The 23,883-nt window shown below is 43.6% G+C and overlaps 2 protein-coding genes across 4 annotated transcripts; both read left to right on the forward strand.

Annotated features, from left to right (window-relative positions):
- Positions 1–2,944: 2,944 nt before the first annotated feature.
- Positions 2,945–12,346, forward strand: LOC116188563 (DDB1- and CUL4-associated factor homolog 1-like). Of its 2 annotated transcripts, none has more exons than XM_031518007.1 (15): positions 2,945–3,411; positions 3,582–3,660; positions 3,761–3,877; positions 3,968–4,146; positions 4,241–5,012; positions 5,147–5,244; positions 5,362–5,785; positions 5,877–6,479; positions 6,575–6,757; positions 6,875–7,384; positions 8,169–8,279; positions 8,418–8,536; positions 8,622–10,191; positions 10,476–11,145; positions 11,240–12,346. In XM_031518007.1, the coding sequence occupies exons 1-15, from the start codon at positions 2,960–2,962 to the stop codon at positions 11,266–11,268; spliced, it is 5,916 nt and encodes a 1,971-aa protein (XP_031373867.1). In that variant the 5' UTR covers positions 2,945–2,959; the 3' UTR covers positions 11,269–12,346. The 2 variants fall into 2 exon arrangements, with proteins under 2 accessions (XP_031373867.1, XP_031373868.1); XM_031518008.1 differs by having other exon boundaries at positions 8,169–8,258; positions 11,240–11,336.
- Positions 12,347–14,782: 2,436 nt separating this feature from the next.
- On the forward strand, positions 14,783–23,270 carry LOC116216052 (DDB1- and CUL4-associated factor homolog 1-like). Of its 2 annotated transcripts, none has more exons than XM_031551972.1 (14): positions 14,783–15,204; positions 15,376–15,454; positions 15,555–15,671; positions 15,762–15,940; positions 16,035–16,806; positions 16,939–17,036; positions 17,154–17,577; positions 17,668–18,270; positions 18,366–18,548; positions 18,667–19,185; positions 20,000–20,089; positions 20,249–20,367; positions 20,453–22,025; positions 22,310–23,270. In XM_031551972.1, the coding sequence occupies exons 1-14, from the start codon at positions 14,972–14,974 to the stop codon at positions 23,024–23,026; spliced, it is 5,706 nt and encodes a 1,901-aa protein (XP_031407832.1). In that variant the 5' UTR covers positions 14,783–14,971; the 3' UTR covers positions 23,027–23,270. The 2 variants fall into 2 exon arrangements, with proteins under 2 accessions (XP_031407832.1, XP_031407831.1); XM_031551971.1 differs by having other exon boundaries at positions 14,784–15,204; positions 20,000–20,110.
- Positions 23,271–23,883: the final 613 nt, after the last annotated feature.

Raw genomic sequence — 23,883 nt, forward strand, 5'->3', positions numbered from 1 at the left:
CAAAAGGTGAAGGAAAAGTATCAAAGAATGAAGACAAATTTCACCCGATTTGCTGAAATATTAAAGCGTACAGGCGTCGGATGGGATGCTGACACAAACACCATCACCGCCGACTCAGATTTTTGGGATATGATTATAAAGGTACATGCTTGTTTCTTTGTTTGTTCGGCTTCTATTGTTGTTTCCAGCATATGTCACTGATCTCCTTCGATCATGTCGTTGTTCTTGGTACAGAAGAATAGGGCGTACAAGACTTTCCGGAGTAAGGGATGCAAGCACTACGATATGCAGAAGCAACTGTTTAGTTCTTCCGTGGCCACCGGTGTTCTTCGCATATCCTCGACCGATCCACCACCAACTTTAGAGGAAGAACGGTGGCTGAATGCGGAATTCTTATCTAGGGGGAAGGGAAAGCAGAAACACCATGTCGATCTCGAAGAAGGATCCGACGAGAGTGACGATCCCGTCAATGTTGCAGATCCCATTTTAACCGAGTCTCGACGTTGAGTGCCGAAAAGATCGCAAAGCAAGAGCTCACAAATGCAGGAGTGCATGGACATATTCAGGGGGAGTTTCACGAAAAACCAACAGCACACCCCACAGTCAGCAAAGAAAAGCAAGTCTGTATCGAGCCCCGAAAAACCTGAGAAGAATAGCATCGAGGAAGCCTTCGATGAGTTGGCTAAATTGGAATCGAGAATCCCTCAGTCCTTGTTTGTGAAAGTGGGCAAAGCACTCCTTGATCCGGCCTCCCGAAGGCTTTTCATGTGGTTCAAGGAAGAGTCACGAATGGAATGGATATTGCAGCTGGAGCAACCTTGAAGCAAGGGTCATCAGAGTTTCCTTTTTTTTTTTCTCGCGCATCGAACACAACGTTTTTAAAATTCCTTTGACTGAACTCGTACTGCTGATGTTTGTTATGTGTGTTTGATAATGCTGATGCGTTTTTTTTTTCATGTGTGTGTTGAATGTTATTGTGTTATGATTATAATTGAGTTGTCTCACTGTTAACGATTCATTCATGATTTCATTTCCACAGTAAAAGGCAATCATTTGGCGAACAATATGTCTTGTTATCGGACGCCTTCAGACAATGACAATAATCCCGGAGAGAACGACAATGAACGTATGCAACGTATGATGCAATATTATCAGATGGAAGATCCCGTTCCACAGAACTTGCCGTGTATAAATTTTGCCCTTCAAGGACGGCAGTATATTGTTGAACTATTAAGGAGTGACGTCCGGTGCTTCGAAAGCTTCAGAATGGAACCACACGTGTTTAGAAATCTATGCGACACGTTGCGGTTGCGCAGTGGCATCACAGATACTAGAAAAGGTATTACCGTTGAAGAGCAAGTCAGCATGTTCATGTTGGTTATTTCACATAGTATGCGATTTTCAATGGTCGCTGAAAGGTTTCAGCATTCGAAGGAAACGGTTTCACGAATTATCAAACAAATTGCACGCGGAATGCACGATTTATCTGCCCATTTTATAACACCGCGGAACATTATTGTCCAGCCGGAAATTGAAAATGATGAAAGGTGGCGCTTCTTTAGGGTATGTTATCTACTAATTTCATATTGTAGACATGCATGTATTCGGATTAATATTTGAGATAGATATAATTGTGCGTTTTTTTTTCATGCAGCATTATATTGGAGCTATCGATGGAACTCATGTCGATGCATGCATGCCACATGCGAACAGAGTACCTTATCGCGATCGTAATGCCGATATATCACAAAATGTATTGGCTGCTTGTTCACACGACATGATGTTCACATACGTAATGACCGGCTAGGAGGGTTCAGCACACGATTCAAGAATATTGTCTGACGCTGCGTCACTTGATCGCTTTCCAGCACTGCGTGGCCGTGAGTATTTGCTTTTAATTCTTATAATTTTCAACGAAATTGCTTGCCGAAATTCGTTTTCTTTAAACTTCATTTTGTTTTTTTGCAGGACAATATTATGTTGTTGATGCAGGGTTTTCAAATATACCGGGATATTTGGCTCCATACAAGGGAGAACGGTATCATCGGAGCGATTTCCCTAATCATTATCCGCCAACATCAGAAAAAGAGCTATTCAACCATCGCCATGCGTCAGTGCGTAATGTTATCGAGCGTTGCTTCGGTATTTTGAAGAAGAGATTTGCAATACTGACTGCCATGACGAACTTCAAACCGTATACTCAAGGAGAAATTGTCCTTACTTGTTTTGTTTTGAATAATTTCATACGTCGTAATAATTATCATGACAGATTATTTATGGAGTACGGCGTTGCGTGGGCGGATTACGATGAATTTCGCAATCCACCGCAACAACACGGAACTAGAGTTGATGTGGACATGAGTAGCACGGAAATGAATGTTGTACGCGACCGTATCGCTAATCGGTTATGGCGTGCTGAGCGAGGAGGCCGATGATATACGCTGAGGTGTTTGTATTTGAAATTAGTAATAATTATTGTTATGATTCATCATTGTTGCAGTTTGATTTTTGCTGGCATGCGTATTTTTTTCATGCGTACAATTACCCGATTGTTGCGGCACGTTGATCCGAACAAAAGTCAAAGGAAGATAAACAAAAACAAAATTGCCTCAAAGGCAGCGACTTTAAATTGGAATCAGGATGCCGTGGAAAACAACTGTTCAAGTGGGAAAATTCTATTAGTCAATTGTCATGGGTATGAGTCCCAGTATATTAATTTATTTCAATAATATTTTGTCTTTTTATGAATTAAATTGAATTGAATTGAACATAGTTTTAAATCCAAACGCACCCTTAACAATTTAAATTGATGAAGTTAAATTGAAAGGTTAAATTCGAGAATAAATAGAAACAAAATTTCATAAACACCATTCGAGCTGCAATCAATCAAATCATTGTTTTTTACTAGCTAACCAAACACTGCTACTCCTTAAAAATCAGTCAAAAAAAAAAAAAACTCATGCAATCGTCATCCCACTTCCAAAAGAAGCTCGGTATCACTTCGCCAACAAAACCATCTCCTCGAATTTCTTCTCTTGTCAAATTCACCGCATCTGTCTTATCGGCGTTCCTCCTCCCGTCGTCCGTCTCGCCCATCCCCCCCAATTTCCGATTTTTCTTGCTCGGTGGCATAGGCAATCGTCAGTTCTCGGCAGTTGGGGCGGCCGCCGCCGCCTCCATGGAAGAGCCGACGAGACAGTCCCAGGCGCCAGATGAAGCAGCAGAAGGCGGTAGTAGCAGTGGTGGCGGAGGAGCTACTACGGAGCCTCCGCAGGTTCCCCAAGCTGATGAAGAGGAGCTATTGGTGGCGAAGGCCCAGTCCCTCCTGGACAGGATCACTGCTGCTCCCGACAATCCTAGCCCTACTGCCCTCCACGCCCTTGCCTCCCTCCTCGAGTCCCAAGAGTCCCGGTACGTCCTCTAGCTCTTCGGTCTTTTTGTCGGTTCGAGTTGGAACATGTTAGTAAGTGTTGTTGTCACTGTTGCTTCGAATTACCTGTGACGATCATCAGATGATCATAGACATAGTGAAGTAGCTGTTCAGCTGATGCCTGATAATGGGTGTTGTGTTGCATAACCAGATACATGGAGCAGCATGATCACACCACCACCAACGCTCGATCTTCTTATACCATTGGTTGGCTTTGCAACTTCGTACGGGTAGGCTCATATTTCCAGTTTTCTTGCATTTCTGGGAACAGTTATCTTCTTTTCTATATTCGAATTCTCAACGCTGAATCTCTCTCTCTTTCGTGCTTAGGACAATGATGAATTCTTTGAGTTGGTGTCTTCAAAGTACCTCTCGGAGAGTAGATTCTCAACCTCGGTCCAAGCTGCTGCTGCTCGGGTTCTTCTAAGCTGTTCTCTCACTTGGATGGTGCGGTTCCTGAATTCTGTTTCGTCTGGTTGAACATTTTTCATTGATCGTGATAGCATTTCTTATTAATTAAATCAAATGGCAATACAGTACCCACATGTTTTTGAGGAACCTGTCTTGGAAAATATCAAATCTTGGGTGATGGATGAGGTTACAAGATTTTCGGGCGAAGAGTCAAATTGGAAACTCGAGTCAGGGAGAAAAGAGGTCTCGGATCATCAAATGCTCAAGACATATTCTACTGGACTTCTTGCAGTGGCTTTGGATGGGTATGTTATGGCATGTGGCTAGTATCATTATTCATTTTTGTTGCATATTTAATATTTAACTTTGCTGGATGGCACTACATTCTCATTGGTTCAGGGATGGTCCGCTGGTGGAAGATGTGCTGACTTGTGGGTTGTCTTCGAAGCTCATGCGTTATCTTCGTATACGTGTCCTGGGAGATTCAAGCCAGAAAGATACGAGCCATCTGGTGGACAGTAAAAACGCAACCTCCAGGGGTAGAGATGAGAATCGGGGTAGAATTCGGCAGCTTGTGACACAGCCACATATAGGCGACTTAACTGATGGTAGATATGTGGAGGATGTAGAAAGGCCAGTAGGTGGTGATACCCAGGTTGATGTTGGTGAACCACCTGATGGATTGTCTGACGCAGATGGAATGGAGGAGGGTGCTGATGGTGATGACAGATGGCATGGTCGAGAACTCGGCAGAGATGATTCCTCAAGGTGCAGGGCTAATCGTGGATTTGGAAAATCCAGGGGAAAGGGAAGGGCTAGTGATGGCACCTTAGAGAGTGAACAGTCTCTCACCTCTCCAGATTCGGGCAGTCGACCAGGTATTGGAAGGAGTAATAAGGATAGAAGCTCATCAAGGCATACAGATGTGAAAAGGATATCTGATTCCCGAAAATTATCCAATCTAGTAAATACTGATGACTTAGACTTGGAAAGAGATGACAATACTGAGTACATTGAAGAATTCAAGGTAGGAACAAAAGATATATCTGAGCTTGTAAGGGAAGCAGTAAGAGCGGCAGAAGCTGAAGCCAGAGCGGTAAATGCTCCTCCAGAAGCCATCAAAGCAGCAACTGCAGCAGCTGCAGAAGTTGTCAAAAGTGCAGCAATGGAGGTACTTTTTTTTTTTTAACTGTTTATTTAAAGTAGATAAATTTGAGGTATTATGTACAATCCTGTTAGTTTTATCTATGAAAGAGTCTCTGAACTCTCTTTGCTTACTTCAATTTGGTCGGATTTTTTTATCAGGAATTCAAAACTTCCAATGATGAAGATGCCGCAGTTTTGGCAGCTTCCAAAGCTGCATCTACTGGTATTGATGCTACTAAAGCAGTTGAACTTTCAAGGTTGGTGCTATAATATTTTGGTTATTTTGTATCCCTTGTTTGATTGGCATCTTTTACGAGCATTGTTGGTTATAGTTGCTATTAGATTTTCTGAATTTATTTGCTGGAAAATTGCAGGAGTTCTGTTGCTCTTGCTTCCGAGACAATAAATCCAAGTGCCCCTGAAGCGGAAAAAAATGAAAATGTTGATGAGTATTCCATTCCTGATCCTGAGTCACTGGCGCAACTTAGAGAAAAGTACTGCATCCAGTGTCTCGAGTATTTGGGAGAGTATGTTGAAGTACTCGGGCCTGTACTGCATGAAAAGGGGGTAGATGTCTGCCTTGCTCTATTACAGCAAGGCAATAAATCTAGAGAGACTTCAAAAGTTTCCGTGCTTCTTCCTGATGTGATGAAGCTAATATGTGCTTTGGCAGCACATAGGAAATTTGCAGCACTCTTTGTGGATTGTGGTGGCATGCAGAAACTCCTTGCTGTCCCCAGAGTCCCTCTAACCTTCTTTGGTCTTTCTTCTTGCCTGTTTGCCATCGGTTCGCTTCAGGTGACAAGCTAATTTTTCAAATTAACATCTCTGCCTTTTTTCATTTAATTGATGTTATAGATGTTTCTCACTCTCTGTTTAACTCTTTCAGGGTATAATGGAACGTGTCTGCGCTCTTCCTTCAGATGTTGTGCGTCAGGTGGCTGACTTAGCTATTCAGCTTCTCGACTGCTCACAGAATCAAGCCAGAAAGAACGCAGCCTTATTTTTTGCTGCTGCTTTTGTTTTCAGGGCAGTTCTTGATGCTTTTGATAGTCAGGATGGGTTGCAGAAACTATTAGGTGTTTTAAATGACGCTGCTTCTGTAAGATCAGGGGTTAACTCTGGTGCATTAGGCTTGTCGGGCCCAGGTTCCCTTCGCAATGATAGATTGCCTGCTGAAGTGCTTACTTCATCTGAGAAGCAGATTGCATATCATACCTGTGTTGCCTTGCGGCAATACTTCAGGGCACATCTTATACTGATCGTGGATTCCATTCGTCCAACTAAAAGTAACAGGAGTGCACCTCGCAATGTTTCAAGTTCGAGAGCAGCTTATAATCCCCTTGATATTAGTAATGAGGCAGTGGACGCAGTCTTCCTTCAGTTGCAGAAGGATAGGAAGCTGGGGCCCGCATTTGTGCGAACTCCTTGGCCTGCAGTCGATAAGTTTTTAGCATACAATGGACACCTCACTATGTTAGAATTGTGCCAGATAAGTTGCCAAGAGTGTACTTATGGGCTCTCATGTTCTATGTGACATTAATTTGATTCCCTTTGGGTATGTTTTAAATGTGGCTCTATATGCAGGCCCCACCTGTTGAGCGATACTTTCATGACTTGCTTCAATATGCTCTCGGTGTTCTTCACATTATTACGCTGGTACCTCAGAGTCGTAAGATGATCGTGAACGCCACATTGAGTAATGATCGTGTTGGAATAGCTGTGATACTTGACGCAGCAAATATCACTAGCAGCAAATTTGATCCAGAGGTGAAATAATTTTTTTTTCTTGTATTCATCTGAGTCTTTTGATGTTTGTCTCCTTGGCAATTTAACATGATATGTTACTGTAGTTTTTATTAACTGTGATTCATTCCCCTTGTGCAGATTATCCAACCTGCATTGAGTGTTTTAATAAATCTTGTCTGTCCTCCGCCGTCAATTAGCAATAAGCCCCCAATGATTGCCCAAGGACATCAAGCTGGCAGCAGTCAAGCCTCTTTAGTCAGTAATACATCAGATCGAACTGTTGCTTTGACTGGCCAGAGCGATGTGCGGGACTGCACTGGAGAACCCAGTGGGCCTGACAGAGGGTCAGCAGCAGCTGCTTCACAGACACCTGTTCCTTCTGCAGCTTTTGGATTAGTCGGAGATCGCAGAATCTCTTCAGGAGCTGGAGCAGGTTCTGCAGGGCTTGCTGCGCAGTTGGAGCAAGGATACCGTCTTGCTAGAGATGCTGTCCGAGCCAATAATGGCATAAAGGTTCTCCTGCATCTCCTGCAACCACGAATATACTCACCACCTTCAGCTCTTGACTGCCTTCGTGCTCTTGCATGTCGCGCCCTGCTTGGGCTAGCAAGAGATGATACCATTGCGCATATTTTGACCAAGCTTCAGGTTAGTTCTTTGAATCAACATTAAAAAAGTCTGTTAGTATATTTAACTCTTTTTGCTGAAAATTAGTATATGGAACTCATCCGTTGTTTTATCTGATTTTATAATAGCTTAGCGAGTCTCTCGTTATTTGCCCTGGCTTACTAAGTCCACGATTCGCTTTGAAAAATTAAATGATTGCAGTTTACTAGATGGAAAATTTTGTGTAATCAATATGTCTTTTAACCCTGACTGATCTGCCACCATTTACCCTTTCTTTTGTTCTGATAATGAGGGTTATTTAATGGATACTAACTTTGCGTGGTGTATTTGCCATCTCAAATATAAACTTCAGTCTCTCTTTCTTTTCTTTTTTTAAATGAGGACCTTGTAACATGTTCACAGATTTGTATCATGATATTCCCAAATTTGAAATTGCTTCCATTGTATTCCTTCTGATAATGATGTCACAAGGACCTTATGATCATGTTCACAGATCAGTGTTAGGATGGCAATTTCCAAAATTAGTGCACAAGGATCAAGGCAGCAATCTAATTGTGCCTGCTAAATCTACCGTAGGTTGATCTAAATTTCTTTGAGCACAAAAAAATAATTGAGCAATTTGAGTTTGGGTTTGTTTCTGCTTCCGAGAGGACATATGATCACTTTGAAAGGCCATTTTAAGAGTCATTTGTTCTTTGTTAAATTGGTGTGAAATTCCTTTCATCTTTGATAGCTAGCAACTTATCCTTCATCTGTTACGTTTTTAGGTCGGGAATTGCTAATAACTTTGTTGATTACTTCTTAGGTTGGCAAGAAGCTCTCGGAACTTATTCGAGATTCTGGCAGTCAGACCAATGGAGGCGAGCAGGGCAGGTGGCAGACTGAGCTTGCCCAGGTGGGGATTGAACTAATAGCGGTAACCATCTCTGCACTAACTTCTTCTACAGACGGTTGATTTTTTGCACTAGAATGATTTCTCTTTTTCCCACATCAAGCCTTTTCAGTTAATAAGTGAACTGTTGAATATTTATTTTATGTTTTATGGATTTTGCAGATCGTAACGAATTCAGGCCGTGCGAGTACATTGGCTGCTACAGATGCTGCTACCCCTACTCTTAGGCGCATAGAGAGAGCAGCTATAGCTGCAGCTACTCCCATTACTTATCACTCCAGGTTCAAGCTTTGAATCTCATGTAGTGTAATTATTTTTGGATACTTGACAATTCTATCGTTTCCTCACTGTTTCCTTAAAATTCAGGGAACTACTGCTTCTTATTCATGAACACCTACAAACATCTGGCTTGACGAACACTGCTGCTTCACTGCTCAAAGAGGCTCAGCTTACACCTTTACCAACCCTAGCAGCCCCTCAATCTCTCTCACAACAAACTTTTGCACAGCAATCATCCTCCATACAGATCCAGTGGCCCTCAGGTCGCTCCCCTTCTGGGTTCCTCTCTGAGAAGTTTAAACTCTCCTTATCCAGTGAGGATCCGGGCTTGAGGTGTGAGTCTGCAGCGCCGCCTCCTAAGAAGAAATCGCTTGTTTTCTCACCTTCTTTCTCTAGATCTAGGAACCAACCTCAGATTCTCGATTCTCAGCCACCGACCAGCAGGAACGCTCCCAGCAGTAGCACAAAACAGTCCTCTACTCCGCTAAGCTCTTGCAATGCTCCATCAGAACCAACTGCAAAACCTGCTTTGGATTTGGATTCGCAGTATAAAAGCCCAATTGTCCTACCAATGAAGCAGAAGCATCTAGAGATAAAGGATTTGCCTTCTGCTAAGAGATTACAGGGCAGTGAGCATCCGCGTTCTCCCATGGGTTTAACTCCTCACACTGCATGTAGGACTGGAATACTGACCGATCCATCTGGGCTTTCAACACCGAGTTCTAGCATTAGGGGTATCTACAGGCGTTCAACACCAGGCAGTATCTTGGACTATTCTTTTGATGATCCCCACATGAGTCAGACAAGTGACCCCCAGGCGAGCAATACAGAGAGATTGACCCTTGATTCTCTGGTCATTCATTATCTGAAGCACCAGCATCGACTGTGCCCAGCCCCTATAACAACTTTGCCTCCATTGTCTCTCCTACACCCACATGTCTGCCCCGAGCCAAAGAGGAGCCTTGAAACCCCACTAAATGTGACTGCCCGACTTGCGACCCGCGAATACAGGAGCATGTATGGAGGTGTCCACGGGAACTGCAGGGACCGTCAGTCCATCTTCAGCCGGTTCAGGCCATGGAGGACCTGCAGGGATGACGCCGGGGCCCTTCTGACTTGCATAGCCTTTCTCGGAGACTCTTCACATATTGCGGTGGGAAGCCATTCTGGTGAGCTCAAGATATTTGATTCTAACAATAGTATAGTGGACAGCTACACGAGTCACCAGTCTCCCGTGAATCTTGTTCAGTCTTACATCTCCGGTGGGACCCAGCTCTTGCTGTCATCGAGTTCCCAGGACGTACGACTGTGGGATGCATCCTCAATGCAGACCGGGCCCCTGCATCCGTTTGAGGGGTGCAAGTCTGCTAAGTTTAGCAACTCCGGGACCCACTTTGCTGCCTTGTCGGCAGAACCCAGCCGGCGGGAAATCGTCCTGTACGATGTTCAGACCTACCAGACGGAACTCAAACTGTCGGACCCATCTACCGGCCCAACAGGACGGGGACATGTATACTCCCTTATCCATTTCAGTCCTTCTGATGCTATGGTGCTTTGGAATGGGGTGCTGTGGGACCGACGGGTCTCCGGTCCCGTTCACCGGTTAGACCAGTTTACTGATTATGGTGGCGGTGGCTTTCATCCTGCAGGAAATGAGGTAAACATAGATATATATGCTCTCAAATTTCTCTGTGAATGTGTTGACTTTAGCTAAATAAATTCCTGACTTAATGGGATGTTTTGAGGGCATGAACTCTTTATTCAAATCCTTTCCTTCCAAATCTGTTCATCCGAATAGATGGTTCGTGACTAGTACTAGGCTGTGAATAATCTGTTCATACCGACTACTGTCAGGAGAATTTGTTTCTGTGCGATACTAAATTGCTTTATCCCTTGGTTTTCCGGAGTGTGTCAAAATTTAATGGTTCTCTCTTTGTACAGGTCATAATAAATTCTGAGGTATGGGATCTTCGAAAATTCCGGCTGCTTCGGAGTGTTCCATCCCTGGACCGGACGGCTATAACATTCAATGCTCGTGGGGATGTGATCTACGCGATTTTGAGGAGGAACCTCGAGGATGTGATGTCAGCTGTCCATACGCGCCGGGTCAAGCACCCACTCTTTGCGGCTTTCCGCACAATCGATGCAGTGAACTACTCAGACATCGCAACTATCCCAGTGGACAGATGCGTGCTCGACTTTGCAACGGAGCTTACCGACTCGTTTGTAGGGCTGATGACCATGGATGACCAGGAGGAGATGTACTCCTCTGCAAGGGTATATGAGGTAGGCCGCAGGAGGCCCACGGACGATGATTCTGACCCCGATGATGCGGAGGAGAGCGAGGACGACGGGGATGAGGATGATGAGGACAGAGATGTGGACCCCATACTTGGCCCAGGACTGGGCGGGGACAGTGACAGCGATCCGGACAGCCTGATGAACGGTGATGACGATGATGATAGCGTGACTGACCTTGATGACGACGATGATGATGGGGATTTTCGGGCGAAGAGTCAAATTGGAAACTCGAGTCAGGGAGAAAAGGGGTCTCGGATCATCGAAGGCTCAAGACATATTCTACTGGACTTCTTGCAGTGGCTTTGGCGGGGTATGTTATGGCATGTGGCTAGTATCATTATTCATTTTTGTTGCATATTTAATATTTAACTTTGCTGGATGGCACTACATTCTCATTGGTTCAGGGGTGGTCCGCTGCTGGAAGATGTGCTGATTTGTGGGTTGTCTGCGAAGCTCATGCGTTATCTTCGTTTACGTGTCCTGGGAGATTCAAGCCAGAAAGATACGAGCCAGCCATCTGGTGGACAGTAAAAACGCAACCACCAGGGGCAGAGATGAGAATCGGGGCAGATTTCGGCAGCTTGTGACAACCACATTTAGGTGACTTAACTGATGGTAGATATGTGGAGGATGTAGAAAGGCCAGTAGGTGGTGATCCCCAGGTTGATGTTGGCGAACCACCTGATGGATTGTCTGACGCAGTTGGATTGGAGGAGGGTGCTGATTGTGATGACAGATGGCATGGTCGAGAACTTGGCAGAGATGATTCCTCAAGGCGCTGGGCTAATCCAGTGGAAAGGGAAGGGCTGGTGATGGCACCTTAGAGAGTGAACAGTCTCTTATATATATATAATATAAAAATTAAAAAATTAAAAAATTAAAAAAATTTCCCAATTGCTCATTGATCTCTAGGGAGGAAAATACGTGTAAACGACCCACATGGATTGTCTCGAATAATGTCGAATTCAAATATTGTGGCTGCCGGCACCAGCTTGCTAGGGCCCGAACTGTACCGGTGCACCTCTACAACTACAAGGAGTCCTAATCCATGGACAGCGAAACACGGGACCATACATACCTTGGGGATACCGAATGCGGAATCGAGGAGGGAGGAGCCAGACACCGAATTGGTGAGAAGAGATCCTCAGATCTGTGCCTGCCTGACTCTCTTTTTTCTGCTAATGATTTCTCCGGCTATGCAACCAAGCAAACTTCGTTTGATTATGTCGGGATTAATGGGACTAATTATAGTAATTATGACGGTGTCAGGTGAGGTGGAGAGATTATTTAGCTAATTAAGGAACAAATTTACGTTTATAATCTCTCTCTCTCTCTCTCTTCTGCCGGTATATGGTCGGTCTGTTAGTTTTGTATTCACTCCGAGATTCGCAATTGGTCCTTTTTCGTCCAGTCAGTCAATCTTACCTCGGTCAACTTGTACGGTACTGTCATAGTCAACATGAACCGACTATGATTAGCTTGGCAAGTACAAATCTTTCTATTTTGGGTCATAAAGTACAGATCTTTCTATTTTGGGTCATAAAGGACAAATCTTCTTTTAATTAAGGTCAAGCCCGATTAAGGGATTTTCTCTCTAAATGAAAGCATTAGTTTGTAGCCTACTTTGGGTATACCCCGTCAACACAATACAATCTGTCCAAACTGGGACGACGGATCACGATGCAACCTATCGGCTACACGTAATAATTTTACAAGAGAGAAATGAATGGATAATTGCCTGTCAAATTTCATTACTGATAAGAACGTGTATATATAAGGCCGAGTACAAGAAAAATCTCACAAAACTTGCTATGAACTAGGAAACTATAAACAACCAACCTAAAATATAGCTATGTACGTAATGAAACGGGATATTCAGAATATTCTAGATAATTCAAGAATCGTAATAACAGGACTTGTTAAAGAATGTTACCAATACTCAAGAACCATTAAGAAGTAATTAGTAATGGTTACACGTACCACTTTTTATACGAAATGAAATAAATTAATGCTTGTGTCTAGTCTCCCCTATTTGTTAAAGAATGTTACCGATACTCAACGGCCATTAAGAACTAATTAGTAATGGTTACCCGTACCATTTTTATACAAAAAAAAAACTAATACTTGTGTTTAATCTCCTTTATTTGTAGTACATATAGCATATGGCAAGAGGTACTTAAGAAACTATATTGGCGCATACTTGTCAAATGGGACACTAAATTTTCCCTTCATTATCAAGGGTACGGTGTGCCGAGGCCCGTTTCTATTACGATTCATAGGCTTCTTATTTTCAGTTGGTAACGGTTACTCATGCCACTTTTTATATGAAAAAAACTCATTAATGCTTGTGTCTAGTCTCCTCTATTTTTCTTGTACATATAGCATTTGGCAAGAGGCACTTAAGAAACTATATATATTGGTGCATAATTGTCAAATGGGACTCTAAATATTTCTTTCATTATATATCCAGGCTATATATGGCGAGGCCCCTTCTCTTGTGATTCACGGGCTTCTTATTTCCAATTAATGGATCGTGACGGTGGATGGATTCTCCAAGGTAGACCTTTGAGGTTGTCGCCGTTCCAGCCGCTACTTGGTGACTTGCATGAACAATGCCTAACTTAGCCATGGGTATAATTAAGAGGGTTCCAAGTATATGCATGAGAGCTGAGGATTGGTTTGAAAGTGATACTATCGAAACAAAACTTCTGAAAAATAATTTTGATTTCAAAGTAAACTAAAGTGTTGTTCGAGATACTAATTTAAAGCTACTTAAAACTAGTGTTTAAAACAGAGAATAAATAGAAGTAACATTCATAAGCATTATTAGCCTTGGCTTAGGGTGTTATTGTTGATACAAAAGTGTTGAAATATAATTGCTAAAAAATAAGTGCTGAAATTTATTTAGAATAAGGAGGTAGCTATTTAAATTGATAAAATTAAACTTAATGTTTAAATTAGAGAATAAATAGAAATAGCTTTCATAAGCACCATTCCAACTGCAATCAACGAAACCATTGTTTTGTACTAGCTGACCAAATACTGCTTCTACGTAAAAATCAGCAAAAAAAAAAGCACTTATGCAATCGTTACCGCAATCCTAAAAAAAACTAAGTATGCTTGAGAAAGTCATGTTTGTACTGTCAAAATTAGTTGAAACCATGGTTTTTGAAAATATTTACCAAAAAATGGGTGGAGAAATATTGTTACAGCTATGATGAGATCGGGCCTCCTATCCCTGCCCCATCACATTTGATTAGCACAAATGTCCAGTCCTGGAAGATGCTTTCTGCCTAATCGGAGCTCTCTGTTACATTGAAGTCAAGAGGAACTGGAGCATGCATACCCACAAGGTACTCAGTATGCTTTCACCGATCAGCTGTTTCTAGACTTGTTCACGAGCTCAGATATATCATCATTTTTTTTTTCCCCGTTAATTTGCAGGACCACTGCCAGGCTCATATCAGACCAAACGAAGAAAAACAGAAGAATTTCTGCAACATCCCGTGGAAAGAACATAGGCAATGGTTCATGATCATGCTCGAAGATGACCACACTCTTAAACGAACTCTTACTGATATAATAACAATAATAATAATAATAATAATAATAATAGCAGGGTGAATAATTCAATGTACTGCGACGCGTGGGGAGGTCACGGGACTAAGCTTGGGCCTTAGTTATGGGCCTAGAGGTAGAGGTTTTTATGGTTGTTTGGGCTTAGTGCGGGCTCCATGGTAGCATGGTGGGCCGTAACATTATATGGGCCTAAGCCCACATGCCAATAAGATAATGGTCCGGGCCGAGACTGAGATGGGCTAGGCCCAATAAGAGGTTAGGGCTTTGGGTCGTTCCCGAACATTCGATCCACCCCCGCAACTCCTTCTCCCTCCTCTCTCTGTCTTTTTCTCTCTCCTCTCTCTCTCTCTGTCTCTCTCTCTCGGCATCTGTATTATAAAGCCATTCCGCCAACAAAACCATCTCCTCGAGTTTCTTCTCTTGTCAAATTCACCGTATCTGTTTTATCGGCGTTCCTCCTCCCGTCGTCCGTCTCGCCCCGCCACCCCAATTTCCGATTTTTCTTGCTCGGTGGCATAGGCAATCGTCAGTTCTCGGCAGTTCGGGCCGCCGCCTCCATGGACGAGCCGACGAGAGAGTCCCAGGCGCCAGCTGAAGCAGCAGAAGGCGGTAGTAGCAGTGGTGGCGGAGGAGCTGCTACGGAGCCTCCGCAGGTTCCCGAAGCTGATGAAGATGAGCTACTAGTGGCGAAGGCCCAGTCCCTCATGGACAGGATCACTGCTGCTCCTGACAATCCTAGCCCTACTGCCCTCCACGCCCTTGCCTCCCTCCTCGAGTCCCAAGAGTCCCGGTACGTGCTCTAGCTCTTCGGTCTTTATGTCGGTTTCGAGTTGGAACATGTTAGTAAGTGTTGTTGTCACTGTTGCTTCGAATTGCCTGTGACGATCGTCAGATGATTATAGACATAGTGAAGTAGCTGTTCAGCTGATGCCTGATGATGGGTGTTGTGTTGCATAACCAGATACATGGAGCAGCATGATCACACCACCACCAACGCTCGATCTTCTTATACCATTGGTCGGCTTTGCAACTTAGTACGGGTAGGCTCATATTTCCAGTTTTCTTGCATTTCTGGGTACAGTTATCTTCTTTTTCATATTGGAAGTCTCAACACTGAATCTCTTTCTGTTTCGTGCTTAGGACAATGATGAATTCTTTGAGTTGGTGTCTTCAAAGTACCTCTCGGAGAGTAGATTCTCAACCTCGGTCCAAGCTGCTGCTGCTCGGGTTCTTTTAAGCTGTTCTCTCACTTGGATGGTGCGGTTCCTGAATTCTGTTTCGTCTGGTTGAACATTTTTCATTGATCTTGATAGCATTTCTTATTAATTAAATCAATTGGCCATACAGTACCCACATGTTCTTGAGGAACCTGTCTTGGAAAATATCAAATCTTGGGTGATGGATGAGGTTACAAGATTTTCGGGCGAAGAGTCAAATTGGAAACTCGAGTCAGGGAGAAAAGAGGTCTCGGATCATCAAATGCTCAAGACATATTCTACTGGACTTCTTGCAGTGGCTTTGGATGGGTATGTTATGGCATGTGGCTAGTATCATTATTCATTTTTGTTGCATATTTAATATTTAACTTTGCTGGATGGCACTACATTCTCATTGGTTCAGGGATGGTCCACTGGTGGAAGATGTGCTGACTTGTGGATTGTCTGCGAAGCTCATGCCTTATCTTCGTTTACGTGTCCTGGGAGATTCAAGCCAGAAAGATACGAGCCATCTGGTGGACAGTAAAAACGCAACCACCAGGGGTAGAGATGAGAATCGGGGTAGAATTCGGCAGCTTGTGACACAGCCACATATAGGCGACTTAACTGATGGTAGATATGTGGAGGATGTAGAAAGGCCAGTAGGTGGTGATACCCAGGTTGATGTTGGTGAACCACCTGATGGATTGTCTGACGCAGTTGGAATGGAGGAGGGTGCTGATGGTGATGACAGATGGCATGGTCGAGAACTCGGCAGAGATGATTCCTCAAGGCGCAGGGCTAATCGTGGATTTGGAAAATCCAGGGGAAAGGGAAGGGCTAGTGATGGCACCTTAGAGAGTGAACAGTCTCTCACCTCTCCAGTTTCGGGCAGTCGACCAGGTGTTGGAAGGAGTAATAGGGAAAGAAGCTCCTCAAGGCATCCAGATGTGAAAAGGATATCTGATTCCCGAAAATTATCCAATCGAGTAAATACTGATGGCTTAGACTTGGAAAGAGATGACAATACTGAGTACATTGAAGAATTCAAGGTAGGAACAAAAGATATATCTGAGCTTGTAAATGAAGCAGTAAGAGCGGCAGAAGCCGAAGCCAGAGCGGCAAATGCCCCTCCAGAAGCCATCAAAGCAGCGACTGCAGCAGCTGCAGAAGTTGTCAAAAGTGCAGCAATGGAGGTACTTTTAAAAAAAAACTGTTTATTTAAAGTAGATAAATTTACGGTATTATGTACATCCTGTTATTTTTATCTATGAAAAAGTCTCTGAACTTTCTTTGCTTACTTCAATTTGGTCGGATTTTTTTATCAGGAATTCAAAACTTCCAATGATGAAGATGCCGCAGTTTTGGCAGCTTCCAAAGCTGCATCTACTGTTATTGATGCTGCTAAAGCAGTTGAACTTTCAAGGTTGGTGCTATAATATTTTGGTTATTTTGTCTCCCTTGTTTGATTGGCATCTTTTGCGAGCATTGTTGGTTATAGTTGCTATTAGATTTTCTGAATTTATTTGCTGGAAAATTGCAGGAGTTCTGTTGCTGTTGCTCCCGAGACAACAAATCCAAGTGCCCCTGAAGCGGAAAACAATGAAAATGTTGATGAGTATTCCATTCCTGATCCTGAGTCACTGGCGCAACTTAGAGAAAAGTACTGCATCCAGTGTCTCGAGTATTTGGGAGAGTATGTTGAAGTACTCGGGCCTGTACTGCATGAAAAGGGGGTAGATGTCTGCCTTGCTCTATTACAGCGAGGCAATAAATCTAGAGAGACTTCAAAAGTTTCCATGCTTCTTCCTGATGTGATGAAGCTAATATGTGCTTTGGCAGCACATAGGAAATTTGCAGCACTCTTTGTGGATCGTGGTGGCATGCAGAAACTCCTTGCTGTCCCCAGAGTCCCTCTAACCTTCTTCGGTCTTTCTTCTTGCTTGTTTACCATCGGTTCGCTTCAGGTGACAAGCTAATTTTTCAAATTAACATCTCTGCTTTTTTCATTTAATTGATGTTATAGATGTTTCTCACTCTTTGTTTAACTCTTTCAGGGTATAATGGAACGTGTCTGCGCTCTTCCTTCAGATGTTGTGCGTCAGGTGGTTGACTTAGCTATTCAGCTTCTCGACTGCCCACAGGATCAAGCCAGAAAGAATGCAGCCTTATTTTTCGCTGCTGCTTTTGTTTTCAGGGCAGTTCTTGATGCCTTTGATAGTCAGGATGGGTTGCAGAAACTATTAGGTGTTTTAAACGATGCTGCTTCTGTAAGATCAGGGGTTAACTCTGGTGCATTAGGCTTGTCGGGCCCAGGTTCTCTTCGCAATGATAGATTGCCTGCTGAAGTGCTTACTTCATCTGAGAAGCAGATTGCATATCATACCTGTGTTGCCTTGCGGCAATACTTCAGGGCACATCTTATACTGATCGTGGATTCCATTCGTCCAACTAAAAGTAACAGGAGTGCACCTCGCAATGTTTCAAGCTCGAGAGCAGCTTATAAGCCCCTTGACATTAGTAATGAGGCAGTGGATGCAGTCTTCCTTCAGTTGCAGAAGGATAGGAAGCTGGGGCCCGCATTTGTGCGAACTCGTTGGCCTGCAGTTGATAAGTTTTTAGCATACAATGGACACCTCACTATGTTAGAATTGTGCCAGGTAAGTTGCCAAGAGTGTACTTATGGGCTCTCATGTTCTATGTGACATTAATTTGTTTCCCTTTGGATATGTTTTAAATGTGGATCTATATTCAGGCCCCACCTGTTGAGCGATACTTGCATGACTTGCTTCAATATGCTCTCGGTGTTCTTCACATTATTACGCTGGTACCTCAGAGTCGTAAGATGATCGTGAACGCCACATTGAGTAATGATCGTGTTGGAATAGCTGTGATACTTGATGCAGCAAATATCACTAGCAGCTATGTTGATCCAGAGGTGAAATAATTTTTTTTTACTTGTATTCATGTGAGTCTTTTGATGTTTGTCTTCTTGGCAATTTAACATTATATGTTACCGTAGTTTTTATTAACCGTGATTCATATCCCTTGTGCAGATTATCCAACCTGCATTGAGTGTTTTAATAAATCTTGTTTGTCCGCCGCCGTCAATTAGCAATAAGCCCCCAATGATTGCCCAAGGACATCAAGCTAGCAGCAGTCAAGCCTCTTTAGTCAGTAATACATCAGATCGAACTGTTGCTTTGACTGGCCAGAGCGATGTGCGGGACCGCACCGGAGAACCCAGCGGGCCTGACAGAGGGTCAGCAGCTGCAGCAGCAGCTGCTTCACAGACACCTGTTCCTTCTGCAGCTTCTGGATTAGTCGGAGATCGCAGAATCTCTTTAGGAACTGGGGCAGGTTCTGCAGGGCTTGCTGCGCAGTTGGAACAAGGATATCGTCTTGCTAGAGATGCTGTCCGAGCCAATAATGGCATAAAGGTTCTCCTGCATCTCCTGCAACCACGAATATACTCACCACCTTCAGCTCTTGACTGCCTTCGTGCTCTTGCATGTCGCGCTCTGCTTGGGCTAGCAAGAGATGATACCATTGCGCATATTTTGACCAAGCTTCAGGTTAGTTCTTTGAATCAACATTAAAAGAGTCTGTTAGTATATTTAACTCTTTTTGCTGAAAATTAGTATATGGAACTCATCCGTTGTTTTATCTGATTTTATAATAGCTTAGCGAGTCTCTCGTTATTTGCCCTGGCTTACTAAGTCCACGATTCGCTTTGAAAAATTAAATGATTGCAGTTTACTAAATGGAAAATTTTGTGTAATCAATATGTCTTTTAACCCTGACTGATCAGCCACCATTTACCCTTTCTTTTGTTCTGATAGTGAGGGTTATTTAATGGATACTAACTTTGCGTGGTGTATTTGCCATCTCGAATCTAAACTTCAGTCTCTCTTTTCTTTTTCTTTTTGTTTTGTTTTTGTTTTTTTTTTTTTTTAAATGAAGACCTTGTAACATGTTCACAGATTTGTATCATGATATTCCCAAATTTGAAATTGCTTCCATTGTATTCCTTCTGATAATGATGTCACAAGGACCTTATGATCATGTTCACAGATCAGTGTTATGATGACAATTTTCAAAATTAGTCCATGAGGATCAAGGCAGCAATCTAATTGTTTTCATCTTATTGAGGCTGCTCAATCTACAGTAGGTTGATTTGAATTTCTTTGAGCACAGAGCAATTTGAGTGTGGGTGTTTTTCTGCTTCCGAGAGACATGTAATCACTTTGAAAGGCCATTTTAAGAGTCATTTGTTGTTTGTTAAATTGGTGTGAAATTCCTTTCATCTTTGATAGCTAGCAACTTATCCTTCATCTGTGACGTTTTTAGGTCAGGGATTGCTAACAACTTTGTTGATTACTTCTTTAGGTTGGCAAGAAGCTCTCGGAACTTATTCGAGATTCTGGCAGTCAGACTAATGGAGGGGAGCAGGGCAGGTGGCAGACTGAGCTTGCCCAGGTGGCGATTGAACTAATAGCGGTAAGCATCTCTGCACTAACTTCTTCTACAGATGGTTAATTTTTTGCACTAGAATGATTTCTCATTTTCCCACATCAAGCCTTTTCAGTTAATAAGTGAACTGTTGAATATTTATTTTATGTTATATGGATTTTGCAGATCGTAACGAATTCAGGCCGTGCGAGTACATTGGCTGCTACAGATGCTGCTACCCCTACTCTTAGGCGCATAGAGAGAGCAGCTATAGCTGCAGCTACTCCCATTACTTATCACTCCAGGTTCGAGCTTTGAATCTCGTGTGGTATAATTATTTATGGATAATTGACAATTTTATCATTTCCTCACTGTTTCCTTAAAATTCAGGGAACTACTGCTTCTTATTCATGAACACCTCCAAGCATCTGGCTTGATGAGCACTGCTACTTCACTGCTCAAAGAGGCTCACCTTACACCTTTACCAACCCTAGCAGCCCCTCAATCTCTCTCACAACAAACTTTTGCACAGGAATCATCCTCCATACAGATCCAGTGGCCCTCAGGTCGCTTCCCTTCTGGGTTCCTCTCTGAGAAGTTTAAACTCTCCTTATCCAGTGAGGATCCGGGCTTGAGGTGTGAGTCTGCAGCGCCGCCTCCTAAGAAGAAATCGCTTGTTTTCTCACCTTCTTTCTCTAGGTCTAGGAACCAACCTCAGATTCTCGATTCTCAGCCACCGACCAGCAGGAAAACTCCCAGCAGTAGCACAAAACAGCCCTCTACTCTGCTAAGTACTCACGATACTCCATCAGAACCAACTGCAAAACCTGCTTTGGATTCGGATTCGCAGTATAAAAGCCCAATTGTGCTACCAATGAAGCGGAAGCATCTAGAGATAAAGGATTTGCCTTCTGCTAAGAGATTACAGGGCAGTGAGCATCCGCGTTCTCCCATGGGTTTAACTCCTCACACTGCACGTAGGACTGGGATACCTACCGACCCATCTGGGCTTTCAACACCGAGTTCTAGCATTAGGGGTATCTACGGGCGTTCAACACCAGGCAGTAACTTGGACTATTCTTTTGATGATCCCCACATGAGTCAGACAAGTGACCCCCAGGCGAGCAATACAGAGAGATTGACCCTTGATTCTCTGGTCATTCAGTATCTGAAGCACCAGCATCGACAGTGCCCAGCCCCTATAACAACTTTGCCTCCATTGTCTCTCCTACACCCACATGTCTGCCCCGAGCCAAAGAGGAGCCTTGAAACCCCACTAAATGTGACTGCCCGACTTGCAACCCGCGAATACAGGAGCATGTATGGAGGTGTCCATGGGAACCGCAGGGACCGTCAGTTCGTCTTCAGCCGGTTCAAGCCATGGAGGACCTGCAGGGACGACAACGGGGCCCTTCTGACTTGCATAGCCTTTCTCGGAGACTCTTCACATATTGCGGTGGGAAGCCATTCTGGTGAGCTCAAGATATTTGATTCCAACAACAATAGTATAGTGGACAGCTACACGAGTCACCAGTCTCCCGTGAATCTCATTCAGTCTTACATCTCCGGTGGGACCCAGCTCTTGCTGTCATCGAGTTCCCAGGACGTACGACTGTGGGATGCATCCTCAATGCAGACCGGGCCCCTGCATCCGTTTGAGGGGTGCAAGTCCGCGAAGTTTAGCAACTCCGGGACCCACTTTGCTGCCTTGTCGGCAGAACCCAGCCGGCGGGAAATCGTCCTGTACGATGTTCAGACCTACCAGACGGAACTCAAACTGTCGGACCCATCTACAGGCCCAACAGGACGGGGACATGTATACTCCCTTATCCATTTCAGTCCTTCCGATGCTATGGTGCTTTGGAATGGGGTGCTGTGGGACCGACGGGTCTCTGGTCCCGTTCACCGGTTTGACCAGTTTACTGATTATGGTGGCGGTGGCTTTCATCCTGCAGGAAATGAGGTAAACATAGATATATATGCTCTCAAATTTCTCTGTGAATGTGTTGACCTTAGCTAAATAAATTCCTGACTTAATGGGATGTTTTGAAGGCATGAACTCTTTATTCAAATCCTTTCCTTCCAAATCTGTTCAACCGAATAGATGGTTCGTGACTAGTACTAGGCTGTGAATAATCTGATCATACTGACGACTATCAGGAGAATTTGTTTCTGTGCGATACTAAATTGTTTTATCCCTTGGTTTTCCGGTGCGTCTCAAGATTTAATGGTTCTCTCTTTGTACAGGTCATAATAAATTCTGAGGTATGGGATCTTCGAAAATTCCGGCTGCTTCGGAGTGTTCCATCCCTGGACCAGACGGCTATAACATTCAATGCTCGTGGGGATGTGATCTACGCGATTTTGAGGAGGAACCTCGAGGATGTGATGTCAGCTGTCCATACGCGCCGGGTCAAGCACCCACTCTTTGCGGCTTTTCGCACAATCGATGCAGTGAACTACTCAGACATCGCGACTATCCCAGTGGACAGATGCGTGCTCGACTTTGCAACGGAGCCTACCGACTCGTTGTGTGGGCTGATGACCATGGATGACCAGGAGGAGATGTACTCCTCTGCAAGGGTATATGAGGTAGGCCGCAGGAGGCCCACGGACGATGATTCTGACCCCGATGATGCGGAGGAGAGCGAGGATGACGAGGATGAGGATGATGAGGATGGAGACGTGGACCCCATACTTGGCCCAGGACTGGACGGGGACAGTGATAGCGATCCCGACAGCCTGATCAACGGTGATGACGATGATGATAGCGTGACTGACCTTGATGATGACGATGACGATGGGGATTTCATGATGGATGATGTGGACTTCGACGGAGGGGGCAGGATATTGGAGATTCTCACTGAAGGTGAGGAAGACGACGACGACGACGATAGTCAGATAGCCGAGTCTTTCAGTAGCGGTGATGAGGATGACATGATTGGAAACGGCTTCGGGTTCTAGAGTGGTTGCCGCTGATCGTACTAAACCTCTGAGAGCCCAGTATCTGATTCCCCCGCCCGACAGTTTTGATGCTACTGTGCTGTTTCGATTTACCGAGAAATTGTTACATCTTATATAGGAGGATAGTAGAGAGCTAGAGATTCAATGAGAAGTTGTAAATTATCCTGTCAAAAATTTTCCTTCCCGAGTAATATTTCTCAAATCATAAACGAAAGTTCTTGCTTGAATTTGTTTTTAACTTCTATTTGGCCTCGATTTCTCCTTTCTTGTAATCCGGGGTCTATACTAGTAATTTTCCCGTCTACTTCCTTCGTAAGGTTTCTCAACGTGCCTCGTTGTTCATGGGCAAAGTAATGGGAATGTGAAGTTACAACTTCCACGATAAATTCTTCCTTAAACGTGTTCTTTACTAAGAACAGATGTAGATGGTTCCCTAAACATGTTTTTTAGGAAGGAGCAGCTGAAGTTTAAATATGTTGATAAACCCAATATTGGCGTGAATCGGTGTGAAAACAAAGAGATATGAATATAATTGAGAGCGATTAGGGAGAATCAATAATAAAAGATTGTGAGAAAATACAAAATAATTAAAAATGATTCTTAAAAAAAAATTATCAAAATGATACACTAATTTGTATGCAACTCTCAATTCGATACACGAATAAATGTTGCCCTCAATTTCATATCCATAATTCTATTATGTCGACCAAATTGCCCAACCGTCAAGCTGCAGTCACGAAAATCTTACGTGGCACATGACATGATTTAACGGTGTATGAAAAATTAATAAAAGCATCAAACATCTCAAAATGACGTTATTTTGAGTAGGTCAATTTATTTATTTTTGCTTTTTAAGG

Source organism: Punica granatum, chromosome 8 (genome assembly GCF_007655135.1).
Source record: "Punica granatum isolate Tunisia-2019 chromosome 8, ASM765513v2, whole genome shotgun sequence".
Taxonomy (NCBI): domain Eukaryota; kingdom Viridiplantae; phylum Streptophyta; class Magnoliopsida; order Myrtales; family Lythraceae; genus Punica; species Punica granatum.